Here is a 15915-nt window from a genome sequence, read left to right as displayed (position 1 = left end):
AGCAGTATCTTTCAGGAATGTTTATAGCAAAAGATACTTGAAATAAATAAAAGCATTTAATTTTGTAAGTGAAGAAGCCATTATTAAACCATTTCAGTTGTCAGACCAGCTAATGCAATCATATAGCTACCCAATTAAATTCTCACCTTTGCCTTTTCTGTTGACATGCTTGTGTTTAACTTCTCAGTTCACAACCTAAAGGAAAAATACATACATGCAATTAACAAGACAGATCAGGAACCTCAACACTATCAGCATGGAACAAACAATTGAAGAAATGGTGCTGAAAGCCATTCCATTCACCAGATGCTGTTGCAGATGCACTCCAAAGCCAAAACCGATTAGAGTCATGAATAGAACCACATTGTCATCACATGCTAATTTTGGAAAAGTAAACTTACCTCAAAAATATTAATATGCATTCCAAGAGCAAGAACAAACACTTAACACGGGTGCAAAAGCTAGAAGTTATATCATGGCTGTACCAGAATAGGTCATAAGAAAACCACTTTTTCCTCTACAGATTTACCAGCAGAGTTCATATCTGGTTTTTTGACTTAACTACATTCACTAAATACCCATTGCACATATGTTTTTGGACGACATGTTGGTAGTTGATGTATTTAACCAGTATGTCTTCAAACACATGAACAATTCCTGACAATAAAACACCCTGGTTAATTCAGTCTGACCACACAAATGCAGTACCTTACGTAACACTACATATTCACTTTCACCATATCAGAAACCGTGTGATATTCTCAGGGAAGCGTGAAGATCAAAAATATAATGAGGAAAAACAAAAATCTAATAAATTTTTCTCTGACCCAACCTGGGTGTTCACTAAATTCCTGAGTTATGTATGGTGATGTGCATTCCTATGAAGTAAAAAAATCAGCCTTCACATTCAAGGAATTCAGCAAATCAGTATGCAATGATGAGGTTCTATTCTTCAATGGCCTGAAATAGTCTGAAAATTCTTTACATGACTGGAAAAGCTTTTCCTACCATTTTCATAATGGTCTGCAATCTCTTTTCATTAATCTTTCAGGGATCTACAGTAACTGCAGCCTGGGGTTTTCTTTATCTGTTCCTTACACTCAATACTGATTAGCTCAGCATGAGATACCTTTAAAGTTGTTTCAGTTTACATCACGTGCACCTTTGTACAGTAACAAGTCAGTCACCTTGTCTTTTTCTTCACCATACTCCCTTCTTTACTTTGGGTATGTCCTTGCTCCTACACCTTTTGTTCATAAGGCATTTGTATTCTACACTGTCTCATCACCATCCAATGCTTGACAATTTATCCTTTCCAGATCATTTGGCATTTTAGTGAAGATAATAGCGTGGTGCTTCCTTCCACTTTTAGCTGAATTACAAGGGAAATTAACATGAACTTAATATAAACTGAAATTAATCAATTCATCTTGATATTAATGGATTATGTCTTCTGGTGCAACAGAAAGCTTCCAATTATGTTCTTAACACTGAGCAATTGGCTGCACCAGAAAGCATCCATGGCACATTTGGGCTATAAAGTGCACATAGGATTCTGAAGTTTTCAAAATTATTGACCTACACAAAGCCATTTCCATCCTGACTCAATGACACAAACATCCCAGAATTTCCATGCTCCAAACACTTAAAGGTTTCTTCATTCCTGACACAGCTGCTCAGTTCATTTGAAATCCCATTGGCTCACTCACATAATCAGTGCAATAGATAAAACTCCACAATATCTGGATCCTGAGTTTCTCACCAGACTAATGAGACTTATCTCAAAGAAATACTGGTAACAGCTCAGAGCCTAAGAAAAGCAGTCTGGATGAGATTACAGGGTAGCTGCACAGAAAACAGCAACTTCTGGCTGAGATTCCATGATCTATATACAGTTATTTTTGAGACCAAATATACATACAGATAGCACAACAGTACCAACCCAGTTCAATTTCCAATCTAATTAAGGTAAATCCACTTATCAGACTCAGTTGGTTTATCATTTCACAGAGAAATTATCCCTTAAACTACTTTTATTTTCCACAGCATAACCACATTTAATTGACAAATTATTTTTGTGTAAAGACCCTTGGTTATAGAGGTTTCAAAGGAGAAATTTCTGTAGCAGAACTTTAATTGGTGGCACTTTACCACCTTCACAGCTGAAAGGAGGTAAAGCACAATTACTCAGGCAGCCTTCCTTCAGTTTGACACACTTCCACCTCCAAATTCAACACCTTTTAACTAGAGTGACTTGCCTTCAGCTACCATGGCTATAAAAATAAACTGGAATGTCTCTCTGCCTTTCTTATAACAAAGAAAAAACAAAAATGCTGTAAACACAGCAGATCAGGCAGTATCTGTAGAAAAAGAGAGCTAATGTTTCAGGTCAGAGACCCTTCTGAAACATTAATGCTGTTTCTCCTTCCACAGCTGCTGACCGACCTGCTGAGTGTTTTTTTTAGCATTTTTTGATTTTGTTTTAGATTTCCAGAGTCTGGAAGTTTTTGTTTTAATTTTCATTCCCTATCTTCTACCTCTTTCTTCTCTCTTAAACCTCTCTTTTTGGCTAAGCTTTTGGGCATCTGCCCCAATGACTTGGCATGAAATACTGTTTGATAAATGCTCCTGTGAAGAAGCATATAAATTGAAATACTAGAAGCAGCACTAGTAGTTGTTATTGATGAAGATTTTCTCCATGTGTAGTCATGGCAGTTATAAGGTGAAGTGAGGTTAGAGGACAAAGGAAAGGTGGTTCAGGCTCCATTTAGAGCCATGCCCACTTAAATTTCCATTACAAATTCCTACATCCATATTAAGAATTGAAACCTGCCTCTGCAGACATGTCATGATACCTACACCATTCTAGCAGTGACTCAGGTTGCAGCAACTCCATGGGGGTCACTGATGAGGGAAGGAGAAAGACAAAGACAAAATAATTACAGTACAACAGGCTTTACAAAGTCTATTACAATCATACCTGTAGCCAAAAGAATTCATAACCAGGAAATTACCAGAAAGTGTTTGTTGATGAAATATTTTTTAATATATCAGCTATTAATTATGATTTTCTGTCCAATGTTTACAAGGTTTTACCTCTGGTATATTTGATGCTCACTTCAAGGCTCCCAGCTGGTTCAACAAGATTCTGCAGTGGTTAACCAAGTTCAGATCTCCTAGGTCCAATTCTGTTACTCAGTTCACCAATGACACAGCTTACATCAGTGACACTGGAATAGAAAGAAAACAGAATAATCAGCCAGCCTAACCCCCACCAAATACAAAACCCTCTAAGTAATATTCCTATTCTGGTAATATTGTAACCAGATATACAGGGAGAAATTCACCTTCAGCAGTAGCACAAACTGGGAGTTATCAAACTGACCACACTTTATACATCCACTCAATAGTTAATTCAGCTATCACACAGATCATCAATTTGACAAGTCCTGCTTTGGCCCACCTGCCAAGGAGAAGTTCTGTCTCTTAATTAATCTTTCACATATGAAACATTTCATGAAAATTTAGTAGCCTGAGCAACAGGTCCTTCAACTATAGACCAACTGTTAAGTCAACAAGGTCAACCTGTCCAGAGTACTTTGATACTTAATTTGCATTCATGTCCAAATATGTTGCAATCTTAATGCCAGAATGGTCTTGGAAAATAACAATTTACCAAGGACCAAAGATTGCTTTCCTCCACTGAAAGATAAAAAGATGCACTTCCTCCGGGTGACATGATTGCACTACACAAGATTCTAGATTTCAGACTCAAAGAGCAAAGAGGCACAGCATCAATTACAAAGTATTAAGATATGCTGTAAATTATGTAAAATTCCCATGCCCCGGTATTTTTAAAAATGAAATGGGGCAAATCATTTTGCTGGCTGCAGCCAGTGGCACCATGAACTATACTGGTGCCAATAAGAACAATGTCCAAAAAAAATAAGAATCCATGGATGACACCACTAAATGAGCTGATGCAATTTACTGACTTCCAGTGTTAGCCTAGAAAGAACTGCAAGCTTCAAGGACAGAATACAGCACATAAAGGGCTTACAGCCTACCTACGCTGCACCTCAATCAAATTGGTTCACTATTGTAATGCCATTTCCCTGCCTTTCCATCATGTTCTTCAATGTTCTACCTTTTCAAATATTTAATCAATTACCTCATGAATGAATTTTAAATCTCAGCCCAGTGTTGCTTGCGGCAAAGCATTCCATGCCACAATAACCAACTGTGAAAGCATTTCCTCTGACACACCCACTTTATTCAATTGATTACTGAGTTTTGCCCAGTTACTAATTCACCACTTACTGTAAACAGGATTGTATTATTTATTCTCATAAAATCTTTTAGAAATGTGAAAGTCATTGTTACCCTTGTCAATTTACATTTGCTGTTCCGGTAAAAAAATACCAGTTAATTTAGTATTCTTCAGAACTTCATCATCATTCTAGGCAATCCACCATCACTTGGAAAAATATCAGAACCCTGTAACGGAACTACATCTGGCAAGTAAAGAAAAATGTACACCTTATACAACCTCATCACTCAAAAATGATTCAAAGTGAATAAAGTATTTCGGAAGCATCTTTGCTATGCTAACAGAGAAATAAATCCTCCAATTTGAGCACTGCGATACTTTCAAACAGCAGGGTGCTAATGACCAGATAACAGGAATTGGTGACAAAGCATTCCATGCCACAATAACCAACTGTGGATAAGTGTTGGTCAGGACACTGATCAAATTCACATATTCTCATTCAAATAGTTCCTTGGATCGCTTAGTTTGGTAATATAGAACAAGGGCTTAATACCTTTTCCAACAGATGGTATGACACACTGAGCGGTCAGTTGAATCACTCAGAGGCCTTGACTGGAAACAAAATTTCAAATTCCACCACAACCAAGTCAATAGATCCTGATATGGCAAAGTTGATCCCACCTCAATCTCCCTCACAAAATCTGTCTTACAAACGTAACATAAATAAGAACACGAGAAATAGGAGTCGGATATTCAGCCCTTCATACCCATTCTGCCATTCAATAAGATCACATTTGGTCTTTCACTTCAACCCACTTTCCTGCACAAATCCCATTTAGCTCAATTCCCTTAATATCCAAAAATCTACTCATATCTGTCTTGAAAATACCAGCATCTGAGTTTCCACAGCACCTTTTTTGGAAGTTTCAATGGTTCACTACTCTCTGAGTGAAGAAGTTTTTCTTTTTACTGTCCTGAAAGGCCAACCGCAATCTTGGGACCATGATCTCTGTTTCCAGTACCATTTCCAGTACCAGAGTCAAGGAACAATCCCCATCTACATTATCAAGCCCCATAAAAATTGCAGTACATTTCAAAGAGTTCACCTCTCATTTCTAAACTTACAGAGTCCAGGCCCACTCTCAAAGGGCAACCCCCTTCTTCCCCCCCCCCCTTTCCTAGGGATCAATCTGATGAAGCCTCATTTTATGCACTCTATGGTGAGTCTTCATACATTTGTCCTCAAGTAGGGAAACCAGATCTGTACACTACATTTGGGAACTTTTGCCTAAATTGGGAGAGCTGACCCCAGATCGTCAAATACCAGGTAGACACAGAACTACTTGAATCACTGCATACAATCATGACTGTTCCACTACAAACACAAAGTATATCCTTTCCACCAGTGGGCCAGGCCTACCACAGCTGGCAGCACAGTGGTATACAAGCAAGAAGGAATGATCCTGCGAGTCCACACCACTTGTGGTTATATGATATTAGGTTAAATATAGACAAGAAAACCACCTGCACATTATCATTTACTATCCTTCCTCAGCTAACAAATCAGCAGTGCATCACATTGAACAAGACTTAAAGCAGGAAGGACATGGACTGTACTCTGCAGTTACTTTTATCTATTTGTTCACAAAACTTGGACATGATTGACAGTGCTAGCATTTTTATTGCTCCTTCAGGTTTGCCAATTAGTTGAGCAAACATTAATCAACCATATTGGTGTATCTGGACTCACATTAGAGCACAACAGGTAACAATGGCAGATTTCCCCTCTGAGAGGACATCAGCGAACTCGATAGGTTTTTATAAAAATCCAGTCATTTCATGTTTGCTATTAACAGGACCATGATAAATCTAAAAATACTGTTCTTTTATTTCTTTAATTGAATTTAGGTTCCCCAGCTTCATTATAAAATTCATATATTTTGATCAATGGTCAAGAGCTCTGGCTGGTAGTCCAGTAACCTATCGATTATACTACTGTACCCGAACGTCCATCACCGCCGTCTCAGGCTCCACCATCATACCTGCCAAACTTGATCTACAGCAATTAGAGAATGAACCAACATGAATAATAAACCTACCTCACATATCTAACCTATCTACCTGCTATGGATGAGTTTGTCTATGATAGTAGTGGTAAGAGTGACCACAGTCTTAATGGCGACCAAGTCCTACCTTCACTTTGAGGACTGCCTCTATTGTGTCGTATGGTGCTACCTTTGTGCTAAAAAGGACAGATTTGGAAAAGCTCCAACAACTCAAATAGGGCAGTCAGAGGGGCCGTAGTCCTTCAGCAGCATCAGAATTGTCCTCCACAAGTTATTGTCATGCAACATGGAATGTACAAAAGGCACGTTGGAAGTAGCATAAGTCATATCTAAAACAAAGTTCCAATTTGGCAAAGGGGGAAAAAGGAAACAACATATGCTGAACAACAAAAGCAGCATGCGACAGACAGAGGTGATTCAATCACACAACTAGTGGATGAGATGAAAGTTCTTCAGTTCTGCCATATCCAATTGTGGACAATAAAATACAAGAAAACAGAAACAGGAGAAGCAGCTGAGAGCAACCACATCCTCAGCGACGGTGGAACTGAGATTGCTAAAGTGGAGGCTATTACTTTTGCAATCACCTTCACAAGAAGCGGCAATTGGATGATCCACCTCACTTCCTCCTATGGTCCTTCCACATCACGAAAATCAGTCTTCAGGTAATTTGATTCGTTCCACACTATATTCAGAAACACCTGACAGCAATGGATGCAGTAAAGGCTATAGGACAAGACACAGTCACCACTGTTGCACTGAAAATGTGTGCTCCAGTAACATCAGTGCTTCTAACCAAGCTGCTTTAGTGCGTAATACTGATTATAATGTTAATACTGCTAAACATTGTGGAAAATTGCCGATATTTTGTCCACAAACATAAGACAGATCCAGTCCAGGTGATTATCAGTCTATTCTCAAACAGCAGCAAATGATAAAAGGTGTTGTCAATAGTACAACCAACAAGCATTTACCAATAACTTCTCACTTAACTCCAGACCCAATTACAAAAGGGCTGAATTCTGGAGGCGAGGTGAAAGTGACTATCCTTGAATTTAACCAAGGGTGGCATCAAGAGCCCTAGTAAAATTGAAATTAGTGAGCATCAATGGGAAAACACACATTTGGGACATACATAGAATAAATAAGCAGGCACGGTAGTGTAGTGGGTAGCGTAATGCTATTATAGCGCCAGCGACCCGGGTTCAATTCCAGCCGCTGCCTGCAAGGAGTTTATAAGTTCTCCCCATGTCTGCATGGGTTTCCTCTGGGTTGGAAGTCAATCACTGCAGAAGTTCCTCAGGGCAATATCACGGGCCCAACCACCTTCTACTGCTTCATCAATAACCTCCGTCATCGTAGCAGGGAATTGTGTTTGCTGACTATTGCAAAATATTCAAATCCAAGGACTAATTAGGGATAGACAGCATGGCTTTGCATGTGGGAAAATTCATCTCATGAATTTGATTTAAGTTTTTTTGAAGAGATGAGTAAAATGTTGATGAGGGCAGGGCAGTAGACATTGTCCACATGGACTTTAGCAAGGTATTTGACAAGGCCCCACAAGGTAACCTGTCCAAAAGGTTAGATCACATTGGATCTAGACAATTGAATACAAAATTAGCTTGGTGGTAGGAGTCAGAGGGTAGTGGTGGTGGGGGGTTGTTTATCAGATTGGAGGCCTGTGACCAGTGGTTTGCTGCAGGGTGCTGGGTCCCCTGCGGATTGCCACTCAAAGATTTGAATGAGAATGTAAGTGGCATGATTAATAAGTCTGAGGATAACATCAAAACTGGTGATATGGGGGACAGTAAAGAAGGCTGTCTAAGGTTACAACAGGATCTAGAGCAGCTGGGAAAATGGGCAAAGGCATGACAGATGGAATTTCACTCAGACAAGTGTGAAATGATGCATTTTGTGAAGTTAAACCAGGGCAGGACGTAACCAGTGAATCGTAGAGCCCTGGGTAGTGTTGTAGAAATGAGAGAGAGAGAGAGCTAAAGTACACATTTTCCTGAAAGTGATGACACAGATAGGATGGTGATGAAGGCATATGGCACGCTTGCCTTCATCAGTTGGGGCAATGAGTACAAGAATTGGGTCTTCATGATACAGCTGTACTAGATGTTGGTGAGACCACACTTGGAGGGTTGCGTGCAGTTCTGGTTGCCATGCTATAGGAAGGATGTGACTAAGCCAGAGAGAGTGCAGGAAATATCCACAAAGATGTTGCAGGGACTGGAAAACTTGAGTTAAAGTTTTCCCCGGAGCAAAGGAGGCTGAAGGGTGACCTTATAGAGGTATGCAAAATCATGAGGAGCATAGATAAGGTGAAAGGTCACAGTTTTTTTTTCCCCAGGGTAGGGAAGTCTAAAACTTGAGAGCAGATGTTTAAGGTTAGAGGGAAAAGATTTAAAGGGAACCTGGCGGGGGGGGGGGGGGGGGGGGGGGGTAAGTTTTACACATAGAGAGTGGTGGGTATATGGAATGAGCTAACAGAGGAAGTGGTCGAGGCAGATACAATTACAACTTTCAAAAGATATTTAGACAGGTACATAGATAGGAAAGGTTTAGAAGGATTTGGGCCAAACACAGGCAAATTGGTGCTAGCTCAGGTAAGCATCTTGGTTGGCATGGAGGAGTTCGGCAAAAGGGTCTGTTTCCATGTAAACAAAATTCAGACAGGAATTGATCAGTGGCAAGTAATGTTCATGCCACACAAGCACCAGCCAATGTCATTCCCAACAAGAGAGACTTTACCAAGACCTCAATGCCACAATAAGACTAGAGGCTGAGTATTGTTTGGCAAGTGACTCACCCCCAACTTGCCAAAGTATTTTCAGAATTTCCAAGCCACATGTCAGGAGGGGAATGCAATACTCTCCACAGCTTCAATGACTGCAATTCCAACAACATTCAAGAGGAACAACAACAGACTCCTCAACTTCCTTTTTAAACATTCCCTCTCTCAAACAGCAGCACACCATGACTGCAGTGTGCACCATCTGCAAAATACACTGCAGTTTCTCTCCAAGGATAATCTGACAACACCTACCAAATCCACAAAAGGTAAACAAGGCAGAAGGTGCATGGGAACACCATCTCCAGTCAGCTCCCCTCCAAGCTACAGCCCATCCTGATTTGGAAATATATCAGTATTCTTTCATCATCACTTGGTCTAATTCATGGAACTGTCTACCCAATAGCATCATAGGAGTATCTCAACCACAAGCAGCTGTGCCATAAAGCTACTCACCACAACCTCCTCCAGGGCAAATAGGAATGCGCTATAAATTCTGGTTTATCAGCAACATCCACACTCCATAACTAAATAGAGAAAAGGTTTGATTCTGAAACAAAGCTTGAATCCATTAACAACTGACTTAAATCAAAAGTGGGCTCAGCTTGACTCTTTGTTGGGCTTGTGTGAATCATATGTCACAGTATAATCACAAGTAGTGATGTCAGTGCATAGCCAATGCATAAGAAATAAATCTGGTTTAGTTGGACATGACTTGCACGTTATGAATTCTTGCCTACAGTCTCTAATTAACCCACACTATTTTAAACATACCTTAATTTCAATCAATGCTATGGATCTTTCAAGTAACCTCCACAAAGGTAAAACTAGTTACTTTCAATGTTACTTCTTTTTGCAGCAGGAGGATTTTCTAGCACAACTGTTCTTTCTAAAAGCTGTTCTTTCTAAATGTTGTGCTATCCTTATGACATTTTGTCTCTTTAATGGTTAAATAATGCATGGAATGGATACATCTATGCACTATTTAGCAGGACGCCTTTAAAACTGAATTAACAAAGGGGCAGCAGTTACAACAATTCAACAAAAGTAGCTTTGATCTGTCAAAAATAAAAGTTCAGTACTTCAAACGTTCTGCACAAATGAATGAAAGATCATGTCCTCAGCTCTGCTGTGGGACACAGATTATGTTTGTGTGAAAAAATGGAGCAGCAATGAAAAATCAGAGAGACTGGATTTAACTTGCGGCATATCAGAGCATGCACAAAGGACAGGGAAGGAGTAAGGCATCAAGATGGACAATACCTTATAAAGAAGAAACATGGGAGTGAGAACAGAGGAGTTATATTCTCAGACAAGAGTACTCCCCAACCTTACAATTAAAATAGAACAGATACTTCATGAGGATCTTGTTCTGATGCTGCATTTCATTCACCATGTACTCACCATTCCTTGTACGCTAAGCCTGGATTTGAAAATGCTTTATATACAGTAAACCTTTCAATCTGAAAGTCCTATTATCAGGTCCACATATAGTGATTCTAGTCTAAATATAAAAATGTTTCCTAATGGGTTTTCTATTCTTTATTTCCAGCTTTAAGCCTCACACCAGAGTTTAACAAGTCTGGTATTTGTGAACCACTTGCCTTATCTGGAATGCCTCTATCAAAGTAATGTGCATAGAAGACATCAGAAATTCCTGCTCCAACAAATTCCAGCAACACACACCAAATCCACAAACTTGGACAGCCCTAAACTATCAGTCTTTATACAGCATGCAAGTGAATACAGAACACAAAGATAAGTTTAAAGAAAAAAAAAGTACATACATAATTCAAAATGACCCACTAATCATTTAAATATTTATTGTACAAATCTGGATTCACTGAACTCAAATGGGATAAGATCAGGGAGTGATCTAATAAATATAAGAGCAGCACACTCCTCTGTACAAATAATGATGCACTAGACGATGTTAATATTAGCTCCAATGCCATTGACTCAGGATCCTTCTACTAATCACTACCTAGTGAGTGTACACTTGCCATCAGGTTTGATGCCAGGATGGAAGTTGGATGTTATAGCCATTCCAGTGTACTGGATGGACCATGGGAAAGATAAACGAAGAATTCTTCAATGAACTATTATCTCATGAGAGCTCATTTCCCATTAAATTATGACATTCACCGTGGAGGAGTATACTCCATCTGGAATCATCTGAGGCAGGGTACTGGAGAGACAGTCACAGAACAGGACAAGAGCAATAGTCAAGATAAAACTACAACAAAATTTCAAGGAAATGACAACGAATAAAACCCAGTTGTGATCAAATAGGATGCAAAGGATGCTATAATCTACTCAATACTATTACATCCAGCTATTTTCTCTCCAAACATTGGTTTGAAATCGATCATGCAATCTAAATAAAATTAAGTCACACACAAAGAACACTTTTTTTAAACAAAAGAGAAGGACACAAACTTGGTTACTGTTCTACACTGATTACATATCTTCCATAAGACAGCATTCCTTTTCGGTTCTTTATCTTGATCAGGAAGCAGCTAGCTTCCACACCACATCATGCCATCCACCAAAGAAGGAGGATTAAATGTACAATTATAGGCCTAAACATATGACCTATCACAAGAGCAACAAATATCTGGTACACCAAAAAAAAAATTCTGTGGTTTACCCCTCTTGGTTCTCAGAATGTGTTTGTAAAAGTTTATTTCAAACTACAGTATGAAAAAAAATAAAAATCATTAAGCAAATTATGGCCAGTCATGTCTGAACTATTGTGAAACATTTAAATTTTAACAATACTTGTCCAGTGAAGTCTGCAGATGATAAAATATTTTATTCTTTTCCCAATAAAACTTGGCAAAAATGATATTTGATTGATTACATCTAAAAGCACTTTAGTGGCATATGGTTTAATTTCCTGAAGAGTAGGGAAATATACCCCACTACTATATTACACTGGGATTTTAAGAATCTACACATCCTTTTCTCCATACTTCTGTATCTCTAGGTATATCAACTGACATTTAAACAAAATATTTCATTTCACAAAACCTCTCAAGTCAGTTTATTGAACAATAGTGAATACCAGAGAGTCTGACCAATGCTATAGAAATTGGCAGAGTTTAAGCACTCATCTTTTGAGGATCGATGAGATAAAGTGTTTGAAGTTTAAGGAGAAAGTCCCAAAAGTCAGTGGTGGATTAGCTCCAGGTCTTACTCTTCTTTGGATGGGAACTGCACAATTAACCAAAAGTAAATGAATACATAGTTGAATGCAGAAATGGACAATGGAAGAAATAGTATGGAGGAAGCCTCAAATGTATTTAAAACAAAGCATGATGATTCAGAAATTAAAGTGGTGAAAATTGAGAAGCAGTGGAGGTCCACACAGTCATGTGCAATCTGAGCATTAGTCAGGGTTTAGATTGCAGAACGTTAACTGGACTCTTCACTTGGCAAGCGGTGACAGGTTTCAAGGGAGAAACTATTCCCTAAAGTGAAAAAGGTGTGGATGAAGGTCATTCTTAAGTGAGGTAGAGGGCATGAACATTTGAGTGCCTGGAGGTGAGAGTACACAAGTTTTCCACTTACAAGTGCTACACTCTGTAAAAAATGTATTTGGGTCACCTAGGCATGTAAAAAGTGTCGTATGAATAGAATTTGCTTTGTTTTGATGGACTTGTTAAATGGTAGGAAGCTCTTTTCACATTCAAAGACATTTTGATCATTCAGAGTTGGCTTTAATCAGAACTAACAGTGGAGGAATGTTAGAATCAGTACTAAAGGTGAAGTGCTTAGAACCAGACCAGTTAATTATATCTGCTGATGTTTAGCTGCACTCTAAGCTCCAGGAATTTATGTCCAACAATCAGCCAGTAGCCCAACAGTTGTGGTGACCTGGCTGTTTTGCATATGCAAGTAATACCATAAAAGGACACCACACGGACCTCGCAGAATACGAGAAATTGATAGAAATGGTCCAATTTGGACCAGATAGTAGTACTTTGGAGATGATTGTAGGAGGGAGGTGATAATAGATGTTCATTGGAATTTCCTTCTTTCCAGACCAGTTTCTTTTTGGTCCTTTCCTCGTTTTAAGCCTTTCTCTCCATCAAACTGTTTTCTCCCCTCTCATTCACTTCCAATCCCTCTCTCCAACCCCACCCCTTCCCCCCTCCCATCCCTCGCCCCTCCAATCCCTCCCACATTCCTCTCTCAGGCGGATTGGTTTTTATCCCAGTCTTCGGCTGCCCGAGTCCCGGATACCCTGATACCCGGTAACCCCGCTTCTAACCGCTGCCACTGTCCTGGGGCCGCTACTCCATACTACTTACCCAAAAGCTACCTTGTGTCTCCAACTCTCTGCCTCTGTGTAAACCGCTCCCTCAGGCCTTACACGACTCAATCATTACCGCCCGCCTGGTGACACTCTACCAGTATCCCATCAGGCAGCGCGCCCAGAGCTCCTCCACTATCCCGACAACCCCCACCGCGGGATCCATCCAGAATCCCGGCAACCCGCGCGATTGGAGGGGTGGTCTTTCCACGTTACAGGTTAACTTTTATTTAGATTGGTTATATTATTACTTCTGTATCTGAGCTGAATGACTCTCCCCTGGCTGCTTCCTTAAGTACAACAAGGTTGCTGCTGAAGGAATGAGACCTGGAGTTGTCCCTGTCCTGCTCAAGGGACCAGTGTTACAGGTGGGGGCTGGTTCCCTTGTGTCAGTTGTCCAGGGGTGATCAGGGAGAGAAGGGGCATCTGCCAGTGCTCTGACCAACCTTCCAGCTGATCCATGTCCCGCAGTATCTTCAAACAACCTTCTTCGTTATATACGACTCAACCAACTTTTATATCGTTTGCAACCTTACTAATCACACCACCTGCGTTCTCATTCAAGTCATTTATACAATTTGATTATTTCTCACTACTGCAAAGAGTAATCAGAAAAACTTGTGGAAAAGAAGGACATGTAACAGATACGCCTTAACTATAAACTTCACTTTTAATAAGATTGGAATATACTGTCGTCTTAAAGCACAGTTGAATTTCCTGAAAATTCAGCTTTGCCACACCATGAAAATACATTCAAAATACTGTTTTAATTTAAAGATTCAGAGTACATTACTCATTTTGGAGCTCTTTCGATGGTCATGTATTGACTGGGTGGGGCAGTGGACAAGAGAGGTGAAAGGTCATGTGATGAAACCCACAGGATTACATTTAACGAGAGTCGGCAGTTTTATAATCTGTACTGTTGGAGATACATAGGGGCCGATGACATTCCAGTCATATTATTCAAGTAACCAAAATGTCTTATCACTAAAACTAAGTTATTGTGCCATGCAGGGGGAATAAAGAATAAATTTAAAGTGAAACAGGGTTGTGATTCAAAAGGAAATGTCGTAACTTCAAAGTGTAATAGAATCATAGCATCGCACACCACAGAAACAGACCTTGGGTTTGCCTAGGATCTGCCTCCACCACCTCCTTAGGCAGTTTGTTCCAGCTACTAGTACACTCTGTAATACTAATAAATTTCCCCTTAGATCCCCTCTAAACCTCCTATCTCTCAACTTATACCTATGTCCTCTTGTTTTAGACACCCCCACTAAGGGAAAAAGATTCTTACTATCTAACCTATCTATCCCCTTCATAATTTTGCATACAGATAAGATATCTTTATTAGTCACATGTATATCAAAATACACAGTGAAATGCATCTTTTGCGTAGAGTGTTCTGGGGGCAACCCACAAGTGTCGCCACGCTTCCGGTGCCAACACAGCATGCCCACAACTTCCTAACATGTATGTCTTTGGAATGTGGGAGGAAACCAGAGCACCTGGAGGAAACCCACGCAGACACAGGGAGAATGTACAAACTCCTTACAGCCAGCAGCTGGAATTGAACCTGGGTCGCTGGCGCTGTAATAGTGTTACACTAACTGCTACACTACCATACCTGCCCACATAATGCTTAATTTTTGTAAGATTGTTTATAGTTGATCAGAAGAATTTACAATATTTTGGAAGCATGTAGAGATTGTTGGAACAATGGAATTTCTCTGCAATACAGCTGAGGAGCTTGGAGATGCAATACCAAATATCACTGCAACATGACTGATGTGAAAGCACAAAGAAACTGGAAGTCTGAAATAAAACAGGTCCTAAGAAATAGAAGTAGAGTAGGCCATTTGGCCCTTCAATCCTGTTCCCCCATTCATCAAGATCAAGGCTAATCTTCTACACAATCTGCACAATTTTCCTGCATTATCCCCATATTCCTTGATTCCCTCAATATCCAGAAAGCTGCCTTGACTGAAATCAATGACTGAACCTTCACAGCCCTCCAGGGTAGGGAATTCCAAATATTCACTACCCTACTCATAGACATTTCCCATCTCAATCCTAATGGTCCTACTCCTTATTTCAAGACTGCAATCTCTGTTAAAGACTCCTCAGCCAGAGGAAACATCCTCCCTGCACGGAAATGCTGGAAGTGATCAGCAGGTCAGTAGCATGAGACATAGAAGTTCTGTTTCTTACCACAGGTGCTGCCTGACGTGATGAGTATTTGATCTGGCAGCTGGTCGTCTTTTATTCCTCTGTTGGAATTTGGCCAGATTGCCAAATTCCTACAGAAATTGGTCCACCTTGAGGTTGGCCAGCCAGTGAAAAGAATTCCTTGCCACACCATTGGCAGCTTAAGCTGCTGGACTGATCTTCAGCCAGTAGCCTCCCCTGTCAGGGACCTATGCTTTACTGAGACTTCTTGATGCACAAAATCATTGATCAG

The 15915-nt window shown here is 40.0% G+C and overlaps 2 protein-coding genes across 3 annotated transcripts in view; one reads left to right on the top strand and one right to left on the bottom strand.

Annotated features, from left to right (window-relative positions):
* zgc:63587 (uncharacterized protein LOC393431 homolog) overlaps positions 1–13593 on the bottom strand; it is a 116800-nt gene extending 103207 nt beyond the window's left edge. The window contains exons 1-3 of one of the 2 annotated variants that reach the window (XM_052032378.1): positions 13453–13593; positions 3097–3230; positions 147–195 (exon numbers count right to left, since the gene is read on the bottom strand). In XM_052032378.1, coding sequence (XP_051888338.1) covers positions 147–167 — 21 coding nt within the window. In that variant the 5' untranslated portion in view covers positions 168–195; positions 3097–3230; positions 13453–13593. The remainder of the gene's footprint in view (positions 1–146; positions 196–3096; positions 3231–13452) is intronic. The other variant, XM_052032379.1, reaches the window with a different exon arrangement.
* A 38-nt stretch (positions 13594–13631) lies between these two features.
* The window catches only part of cldn5a (claudin 5a), a 31111-nt gene continuing 28827 nt past the window's right edge, over positions 13632–15915 (top strand). Inside the window, exon 1 of the transcript XR_007957693.1 lies at positions 13632–13672. The gene's annotated coding sequence lies outside the window, so the exon portion shown is untranslated. The remainder of the gene's footprint in view (positions 13673–15915) is intronic.

This window comes from Pristis pectinata, chromosome 17 (assembly GCF_009764475.1).
Source record: "Pristis pectinata isolate sPriPec2 chromosome 17, sPriPec2.1.pri, whole genome shotgun sequence".
Taxonomy (NCBI): Eukaryota; Metazoa; Chordata; class Chondrichthyes; order Rhinopristiformes; family Pristidae; genus Pristis; species Pristis pectinata.
The sequence above is the reverse complement of the archived record's forward strand: the minus strand, read 5'-3'. Positions and strand labels throughout refer to the sequence as shown.